The 10,407-nt window shown below is 46.7% G+C and overlaps 1 protein-coding gene across 2 annotated transcripts in view; it reads right to left on the bottom strand.

Annotated features, from left to right (window-relative positions):
- Positions 1-6,689: 6,689 nt before the first annotated feature.
- Positions 6,690-10,407, bottom strand: part of COQ5 (coenzyme Q5, methyltransferase) — a 34,440-nt gene continuing 30,722 nt past the window's right edge. For both annotated transcript variants that reach the window (XM_077461467.1, XM_077461466.1), the window contains 3 exons: positions 9,419-9,507; positions 8,095-8,206; positions 6,690-6,961 (listed from right to left, as the gene is read on the bottom strand). In XM_077461467.1, coding sequence (XP_077317593.1) covers positions 6,860-6,961; positions 8,095-8,206; positions 9,419-9,507 — 303 coding nt within the window. In that variant the 3' untranslated portion in view covers positions 6,690-6,859. The remainder of the gene's footprint in view (positions 6,962-8,094; positions 8,207-9,418; positions 9,508-10,407) is intronic.

Below are 10,407 nucleotides of genomic sequence, written 5' to 3'. Positions count from 1 at the left end.
GGGAAAAACAGCATAAAAACTTCATCCACCATGGCAAGTGGGAACTAGTGAAACTAAACCCACATAAAAACAGCAGTATGTGGAAAACACCACCATATAACCTGGTATCCTCAACAGGAGTGATCCCCAAGACTGCAACATTGCGGAAGTAATGCAACAGTGCATAAACACAACAGTACTGCGTTTTTATCGAAAAACCAGGAAAAACAAAATTTGCATATCCAATTGCAACTACACGGCCGCCTGCAAAACTTTGCGGCCAAAACAGGCATCAGCCGATGCACTGACGTCTACCTTGTAGACCTTGGTAAACGTATAGACAGAAGACCAGGTCGCCGCCTTACACACCTGAGCAACCGACGCTTGGTGTCGGAAGGCCCAAGACGTTCCGATTGCCCTTGTAGAGTGGGCCGTGACCGGAAAGGGGGGCACCTGCCCCTTCAAGGCGCAGGCTTGTCCTACAATCTATCTGATCCACCTGGAAATGGTGGCTGACAAGACCGCCATACCCTTCTTTGGACCAGCCACCGAAACAAACAGTGAGTCTGACTTCCGAAAGGGAGCCGTGACAGACAAATACACCTTCAGAGCCCTAACCACGGGGTGCTTCGGCTTAGGACACAGCGATGGTAATACATTGTCCTCATTAATTTGAAAAGCCGAGACCACCTTTGGTAGAAAAGATGGTTGCGGACGCAACACCACCTTATCCCTGTGGTTGACCAGATAGGGCGACTTGCAAGACAAGGCCGCCAATTCCGAAACCCTCCTGGCCGAGGTAATGGCCACTAGAAAGACCACTTTTTGGGAAAGAGTCAACAGGGGAATCTCCCTGATATTTTCAAATGGCGGTTTTTGAAGCGCCGACAACACCAGGTTCAAATCCCATGGGGCTAATGGTGGGCACACCGGAGGGACTACATGTCGTACCCCCCGAACGAAGGTACCCACTAAGGAGTGCGATGCCAGGGGTCGTTGGAAAAAAAAAAAAAAAAAAGCCAGGGCTGAGATCTGCCCCTTGATGGTGCTTAATGCCAATCTCTGGTCTACTCCTCTCTGGAGAAACAGCAGTATCCTTGCTATGGAAAAGGAACGCGGATGCCAACCATTCTCCTCACACATGGAGATGTAAGCTTTCCAGATACGATGGTATATCTTCCTAGAAGATTTCCGTGCCCTCAACATGGTTGGAATCACCGAGTCCGACAGACCCCGGTTCCTCAACACCTAGCTCTCAACAGCCATCCCGTTAAAACCAGCGATGGTAAAGCAGGATGAAAAATCGGACCTTGAGACAGAAGGTCCTCTCGCAACGGCAGTTGCCAGGGAGCGTCTGCCACCAGATCTGAGGCCAATCTGGGGCAACCAGTATCACTGGGATCCCCTCGACTTCCACCCTGCGAAGCAGACATGGCAACAATTTCAGTGGAGGAAAGACGTAGATCAGCTGGTACTGATCCCACGGAGCCACCAGAGTGTCTGACGCGTCTGCCCACGGATCTCTTGTCCTGGACACAAATCTTGGCACCTTCCGATTGAGACGGGAGGCCAATAGATCCACATCTGGTGTTCCCCACTTCAGGCACAGCAGCCTGAATGTCTCTGGATGCAATGCCCATTCTCCTGGGTCCAGCATCTGCCGACTCAGTCCGCCTGCCAGTTTTCCAAACCCGGGATGTAAATGGCCGACAGGGCCGGAACGCGTCGCTCTGAATCCTGATCGGACGCCCATGAAGACTCAACGACCACGTGCGGAGACAGCCTGATCGCTCTCAATTCGAGCAGATTGATCGACAACTCGGATTCTACCATCGACCAGAGGCCCTGAGTCGACTGAACCCCCATCACTCCACCCCAGCCAGATAGACTGGCGTCCATAGTGACCACCGTCCACTTCAGAGGAAGGAATGATTTTCCGGACTTAATCACCGGGGACCTCAACCACCAGATCAGAGTGTCAATCTAGGGACAACTGAGACTTGTCCCATTTTAACAAGATCTCCTTCTGCAGTACTCTGGTGTGGAACTGGGCGTAAGGTACTGCCTCGAAGGAGGCTACCATGAGCCCCAGTACTCACATGCAAAACCGGAGTGGACCTGAGAGTCTGCAATTTGAAGGGAGAAAACCTCTCGCTTCCCTGGAGTCCAACAGCAAACCTAGGTACTCCAGACACTGGGTCGGCACTATCATAGACTTCTTTAGGTTCAACAGCCAACCAAATTCTTGCAGGGTCTGCATGGTGATCGCCACATCCTCCTCTAATTCTGAGGCGGAAGATGCTCTCAGGAGAAGATCGTCCACGTAGCCCACGATCCCACGTTGTCTCAGCAACGCTAATATTGGAGCCAATACCTTGGTAAAGACTCAGGGGGCTGATCCCAGACCAAAAGGAAGAGCCACAAATTGGTAATGGGCTTCCCCGACTGCAAAAACGCAGAAACTTTTGATGCCGAAGCCATATGGTTATGTGCAGGTACGCATCCTGGATGTCTAAGGATGCCAGGGAGTTCCCCTTGATGGAGTGCAGCGACTACTGAGCGAACTGATTTCACCCTGAACCTCTGCACTTTTACAAAGTGATTGAGGGCTTTCAAGTCCAAGATTGTGGTTCCCAAGAAGGAAGGGGTACATCCAAACAGCCTGCGGAAATCAGATCGCATACCCATTGGTCGGAAAACCGGGAGGACCACAGGGCTGCAAACTCCCGAAGGCCACCCCCCACCCGAGACATGGGTGGGGGCAAACCTTCATGCGGCAGCACTTTTGTTCACAGGCTTGCGGTTCCAGGGACGTTTTTGACCGTCCGTGGGCGTCCTGTCGGGCTGGGGACGTTTTGTCGAAGCACCGGGCAGATGAAAAAGGCGATTGTGAGCGGAAAAAGAGGGCCCTTGCCTGCGGCGTGGCTCCTTAGCCTCCCTGGCCTGTGAGAGTAGAGTACTCTTACCACCAGTTGCATTTTTTAATAATGTCATCCAACGATGCCTGGTCAGCCAAATCAGGCGCCTCAGCACCACAGCTGACACTGAAGCCCTGGATAACAGAGGGAAGAGTATCCAGGGCCACGTCACAGACGTACTTAAGCCATGCACTAGTTGGTCTGTTAGTTCCACACAGACAGGGGAGGCCTGTTGCGCTCCCAATTCGTGGTGCAAAAGTTTTGCCCACTCAGTGTCTGCGACACCAGTGCGGATGCCAGTACAGGTCGCACGGCTGACCCCCACAACCGTAAACAAGGAACGAGCCACCGCCTCGGCCTTCCTGTCCGTGGGATCCTTGAATGCAGGAGTCCCCTCTACCGGGATCATGGTTACTTTATTTAACCTGGATATTGGGGGGTCCACGACCGGAGGAGCCGACCACTTTTTGAGAAGGCTTTCCTCAAAGGGGTAAAGCACCGCCATGTATTTGGGGACCGCAAAGGTCCGTTGCAGACGACCCCATTCCTTGTAAATGAACTTATCAAAACAAGTCAGATACAGGAACACCTTAGGTGAACGTGCTGGCTTGCGGGACCCAAAAGGGACCGGTACATCAGCAGAGGGATCCGCTGGCTCCTAAATCTTCAGGGCATCACGCACAGTTGTGATAAGTGCTCCAACTAGTGCTTTGTCACGCACGGACCCGGAAGGGGACTCATCCTCACTGTCTGAACGGTCCTGGTCAGCATCATCTGACAAGACAGAGCAGGGGTCACCGGCCTCAGCAGGACCCGAGTCTGCGTCAGAGCTCTCCCTAGAGGACGGGGGGAGGGCAGGGGCCGCTTTTTAGCACCTTTATTCCCACGTACCGCATCTATCTTGGCAACGAACGAATTGAGTACCGCCGTAAGGGTGTCCATAGGGCCCGCACAGTTTGCAGGTGACCCGGTTGCAATTGCCTGTATTTCGGGGGAAGAAACACCAGTTTCTGAAGCCATGCTGACCCTACCCTGTCTGCCACCTGAAGGGGACTTAGGACAGTGACAGTCCCACCCTCCTGCTGCTACTGACTGAGGGGCTCTAACCCGCTGGACTCACCACAGCAGTTCCGCGCTGTATTACAGCAGTGCCTGTCGATCCCCAGCGCTCCCAGATGCAGAGATAGCAAAACTGTATCGGTGGCCGGCCGGTAGCACGATTGGTGAGCGATCTGACACACATGTCCAGAATCACAGGATAAACCTCCCAGCGCTCTGTGATTACCTAACAGGAAGTTGAGGGCACAGGGGCTGCTGCTAGAGCACAAAAAAATGTGGTCCGGCTACAAGAAAATGGCCGCCAGTGTTCTAATAGAGAATCACTAGGAAAATGGCCGCTTCAAGACAGAAGTATGTCTGACCCTTGTCCATACTTAAAATGGCCGCCGATCAGCGCTATGAAAGGCTAGAGAAACCATGTGGCAGACACAGCGCTGCACCAACACAGGTATCCAGCGGGACTAAGCTGCAGGACCCAGGCACCCAGTACAGCTAAACCCCTAGGTGAGAGCCCAGGGCACACACACCCCCCTCAGTACATGTACAGCCCCCCCCCCGTGAGGGGGGGAAAGGAGGGGAGTTAGGGACAGGGGAGAGAAGAGAGGGGGGCCCCCGAATTGACTTTTCAGGGAATGCCCAGCTGCTCCACCCTGCCGAGACAGGGAGAGCTGTACTTACCAGTCCTGAAGAGCTGGGGGATATTCCATGGTAGTCAACTCCTGATCAGTACAGGGAAGACTACTGGCCCGGCATACTGTGACGCAGACATCAGTAGCCTGGTCATATGTATGCCCCGGAGCATAAAGCTCACCGACCACCTCTGGAGCTGAGGTATGTCGTGGCCTGCCGAGCCGTAGCTGCGACCTGCACATGCTCAATGGCCGGACTGGGGAGACTACAAGGATAAGTGAACCAGCCTGTCAGCCAGCCGGCTGTTGATAGAAGATCACAGGATCATTCATCTTGCGCAAAAAGCCAAGCTTCTGCATAAAAAAAACACGGACCTATGGGCCCGCAGGGGTCCTAGGTGCATCTCCTTCACTAGGCAAAATAAAACAAACAGTCTGCTAGGGCTGTTGGGGTTGTAGCCTAGGGACCGCCACCTGGGCGGAACTAAAAGTTCTGAAGTGTTGTGTTACAACTTTGGCTAGTAATCTCCAGTGATAGGGCTAGCAACACATTTTGTTACAGAGAGAAGCTGTGTCGGTGAATATAAGAAAAAAAAAATTAAAACTCAAGCGCAGCCAGTGTGCCCATCAAGCGCCGCCAGTGCGCCCCATCAAATGCTGTCAGTGTGCATCACCCCGCACTTACCTGTCTCGCAGCAGGTCACGGCGGTGTCCTGCACGTGCCTCAATGTCTTTGTCTTCCGTATAACAATGGCGGCTGGTCAGCAAGTAGCTAAAGTGGTTGTTCACACCTTAACTGGACCCAAGGACGCACAGGACCCTTTTGGAATGTGAACCGCGGCCGCCCTGGACATGTGTGAACCGGCTCCATTGCGAGCCAGGCACACTCGCATGTCATGCGAATTGGATGTGGAGGAAATTCACATCCAATTCACAAGTGTGCAATCCAGCCTCATACAGCTTGTCTGAGCTTCAGAATACAGGGGCAGGGAACTGAATTTACACACGGCAGAGCTCAGTGAGAACAGCAGATTGAAGGGAAGGCACAACCCCCCCCTTCACGCAGCACATAAGCACAGAGCTGAGGCTGTCAATCAAGCTGTGTGCTGAAGCTCCTTTCCGGTCACTTTTTTTCTCTTGGTGTCAAGAAAACTTGTCAGAAGTGACTCATGCAGATAGCAGAGAAAGGAAGCAGCAGACAGAATGAAAACTTAGTGCTCTTGATTGAGACAAGTACAAAGAGGTATTGCTTTGTTCATATTTCATGTTAGAGGTTTACAATAGTTTAAAGTGGAAGTAAACCCTTCTATCGTTTTCAGTCAAGGAAGCTGCCATCTTGGCCTCTAATGATTCTTCAACTGCCATAATGCTGCACATGTGATCAGTTATGAAACCAGCCATTGGATGGTTTGAAAGTTTGTTTGAGAGCATAACCAATGTGAAAGTTAATGTGAAAGTTAGCATTTCCGGCATGCCGGGAATGTAAGTGTTTTTTGAAACTGGGTTTACTCCCGCTTCAAAAAGGGGATGTAAACCCTCATTTTTTTTTTAAATAACAAACATGGCATACTTACCTCCACCGTGCAGTTTGTTTTGGACAGAGTGGCCCCGGTCCTCCTCTTCTGGGGTTCCTCAGCACCACAGAGTGTCCACGTTGGAAAAGCGCTCTCCTTGGTAGACACTAGTGCGGGCACACTCCAGAGTCCTGCATCTGCGTCAATTCACACAGAATACAGGACTTGGCCCCGCCCCCCCAGCGCTGTGTCATTGGATTTGAAAGCAGAGGGAGCCAATGGCTGCACTGCTATCAATCTATCCAATCTTGACACGAGACACCAGCTAGAGATGGTGTGCTCGTTCTAGGATGGAGGATTACAGCGTTCAGGTAAGTAAAAATGGGGAGGCTGTGGGGCTGCAGCACTACAGAAAGTTTTTCGCCTTAATGCATTCTAAAAACCATGAGGGTCTGCAACCCCTACATTCAACCAATCAAAATTTTCAAGCAAGTAAACGTAGAGTACAGCTTGCTAGCACACATAACTGGTCCGCACACCATGACCACAGCCGTTTTTCATTTGCCATTATACTACTCATAGGAATATCATACATGTGACCATATATTTTATTAAAAGTACAAATTTTTACAGTAAACAATATTTAATACAAAAATAAGTTACAGGTTATATTCAGCAAATGTATCTGCATAAATTACAAAAGCAGTATTTGTGTTTGCACAGCGTTGTGGTTCTGTTCCTTTTTTTCCTGCATTTTGGATCATAATTTAAAACCTGAGTGAACAGCAACAACACCTGATGTTAGGTTGTGATAATTCACCTTGAAAAAGCCAGCATCTTCAATCATTTCTTTAAATTCCTCCTAAAATAAAAATACAATTACATATCGATCACTGGACACCAATGAAAACTCTGCATTTTCTGTCTATAGTTTTTTAAAACATTAAAATAAAGAAAATTCAGCAATTTCAGTGCAATTTTGCTGAGCCTGGGTGGTGTAATGATGCCACCCCAAGACAGTGGGCTTAATGACTTTATTGCCATTTAGCCAAGAACATTGAGGATATCTGGTGGCAAAAAGGTATTACTGCAGGGGCCAGTTTTGGACTGCATGTAAGGGTTGCATCTAAAGCTGTTTTTTATTTTAGCTTTTAATGGGATGTTTAACCATCCCAACCTTGGCACATGGCCACAAACTTCACATTACCCACATGTTTCACATGCATCCTTTACAAATCCCAGCCAGACATTGCCAACACCTTTTTCTGAAGAGACAGCATTCAGAATTGGGCATCCATGTCTAGGTAAATTAGGTAAATCTTCTCCCATAATCCACAAACATTTTAACAGATTGACTCCTTGCTCAACTGTCCTGTGGTAAGTTTTCTAGCTATATTGGGGAACTCAGCCTGCTTCTCCTCCAATGATCAGACTTGTCCCGACACATCCACCCTGCACAGCCGTTCACTCTGAAGATCAGTGTGCTGCTGTTTTTCCTCCCCCATATCTTATGCAACTGATAGAAGTGATCACATACCCTCTGCTTAAAAAAAAAAAAAAAAATAATAAAAAAAAAAAAAAAAAAAAAGAAGGAGAATCTATAATATATATATATATATATATATACATACATATATATATATACATATACACACACACACACACACTTTTTTATATCTATACACAAATGTTTTGCCTTACATTTCTATTTTAAACTGAATGGGTTGTTATGCTTTAAAATGACCCAACAATTCCATATTTCAGTATAATCTCAGTTAATGCTCACTCATTTCATCTACCTTAAAGCATACTGGTTTTCGCTTAGTGTGGAAGATTTGTTCTAAGACTATATAGCTCTGGTATTTTACAAACCTTACACTAAGGGTAAGATGAAGCCCAAATTCCATTACCTACAAACATATGGTGATTTTAATGCAAGATCACAAGAAATGTGAACAGACATAAGGCATGTGTGACACCAGTTATGAATATTACCTGCGGAGGGAAGCGTCGGATACTCTCTACTAAATATTGATAAGATTTCCAGTCTCCGGCTATGACTTCTCCCAGCACCGGTATAACCTGGAAACTATATAGATCATAAATCCTGCCAAGGAGAAATTAATAGGTAATGTTTTATTGAGATTTTACATTTTTGTAAAGCCGTTTTCGTGCAGAAATACACACTAAAGAACTTTACACCATTTTTTTTATTTTTTACTGTCTGTTTCTTTTGTAAACTTTTACAACACCAATGCGGCTATTCGCTTTCAAATAATCAAATAATAATCATTTGATCAAATAATAATAAATAATAAAATCAGTCATTTTTTTGGGGGGGGGGGGGCTTCGTTAGGAGGGGGATTGCCTGTCTCACTTCCTCCTTCCTCCCAGGGACCGCCAAGGCGACTCCTCCTTTCGCCTTAGGCAACCCCTCCCTCTTGGCGATCTCCTAGTGACAGGTCCTAGGAGATCGCTTGTCCACTCCAGGAGTGCAGCGCGACTCACGCATGCACCGCACGTGCCCAGCCGTGAAGCCAAAAGCTGTCATGGCCGGGTGACCAGAGTGGCAATGGAGGCACCGGCGGAGAGGAGGGGGAGAGGAGCGACGCTCCATGCAGCCGCATCGCTGGACCGTGGAACAGGTAAGTGTCTGTTTATTAAAAGTCATCAACTACACTTTTTGTAGCTGCTGACTTTTAACAAACATAAAAAGCCTGAAACTCCACTTTAGCATGCCAGTCTACTGAAAAAAAATAAAAAATAAAGTTTATTAGTGATTTACACTTTGTATTGTATTTGTAAATTATGCTGCACTAAATGCATATAATCAATCCTATCAAGGGCTTCAAATCGTAAGCTATATACCCCATACATCTACTGTAGATCATCAATTGCAAAAATAAATGACATGTACTACATGATTGAAATGAATCAACAAAATTTGTATCACATTAGTATAAAAATTACAAATGTGCATAGGGCAGTCCTATTTGCCCATTATACATGCAAGTTTTGCTTAGAAATGCATCATATTGATCTTGCTCAATTTACCTCAATCCAATCAATCTCAATCAAACCAATACTTCCATGTGGCTGAGATTTTATCTATTGGTGAGGGAGACTGATTTCAGTGAAATGCAGATAGCCACTAGATGGAGTATATACACAAAACAATAATGAAATATGATATTGCAGGCACAAAAAAAAATTTGAATGTTGCATCAAAACATAAAAGATAAATAAATTCAAAGTTCAAAAGGTGTTCACCTTCCATTTAAACTGAGCAACACTGCAATGTATTGTAAAGTTAAGTTACCTTGCTAGTAATGGATTATTGACTTGGCTGAATTCCAGACATAAGAACCTTCCTCCTGGCTTTAACACACGATATGCTTCTTCAAGAGCCTTTGAAAAAGAAATTAGGATTTTTGGTTTACCTGTAAAACACTTTTCTTAGTTTAGATCAGAGGACTTCTTCATATGTATAATGGTTTAGGCTATGCTACCACCTTAAAAGGACACTGGCCAATAAAAGTCAGGTTTCCCCCTTTCCCCAGGCATAACTTCTAGCAGCTCACCAAGCCAGAGACAGTTCTGTAGCAAGCAATCAGGAACACAGACAAAGGAGATCATTTTGCAGTTAAACCAAAAATCTGAATCTCTTAATCTTGCATCACAGGACACAGGGCTTCTTCAGTCATGACTACTTGGTACATCCCAAAGCACTAAATCTGAAGGGGTGGGAAACATTGCAACAAGCCTACATGCCTGAAACACAATAGGGGAAAACCCCACTACAAAGCTAATAGCAAAACCCTTTGTCCAAAAACTTACTAAAACATTGCTGAACAGGAAGCACCGACACTCCTGGTGGAATGGGCCTTGACCCAGAAACTTTTCCCTTGGTACCATAGGGCCAAGAAATGAGAAGACAAATCCACCTAGAAACTGTGGATCAAGAAGCAGTCTGACCCTTGCGTAGACCCTCAGGTAGAAAAAACAGACTCAGACTGTCAAGAGACTTCAATTAATGCCGAACATTTTGAATAATGTAATGAAGCTACTTTTCTTTAAGATGTTTAGGATCGGGACAAAAAATAAATAAATAAATCATAGCAAAAGAAAATGACCTGAATTATGTGCTACAAGGAAACAACCTTAGGCACAAAGAATAGAGGCTTCAACGTCACTTTATCCTGGCAAAGAATCAGGAAAAACTCCAAAACACTACCAGCTAAAAGTAATGGCAACCACATAGACAATTTTAAATAAATAACGGTGTAGCACTTATAGAACAAAAAGTCA

The sequence above is a fragment of the Lithobates pipiens genome, unplaced genomic scaffold, assembly GCF_037356315.1.
Source record: "Lithobates pipiens isolate NorthernLeopardFrog02 unplaced genomic scaffold, aLitPip1_a1.2 Scaffold_3, whole genome shotgun sequence".
In the NCBI taxonomy this organism is placed as follows: domain Eukaryota; kingdom Metazoa; phylum Chordata; class Amphibia; order Anura; family Ranidae; genus Lithobates; species Lithobates pipiens.
This window is presented reverse-complemented; position numbering and strand designations above follow the sequence as displayed.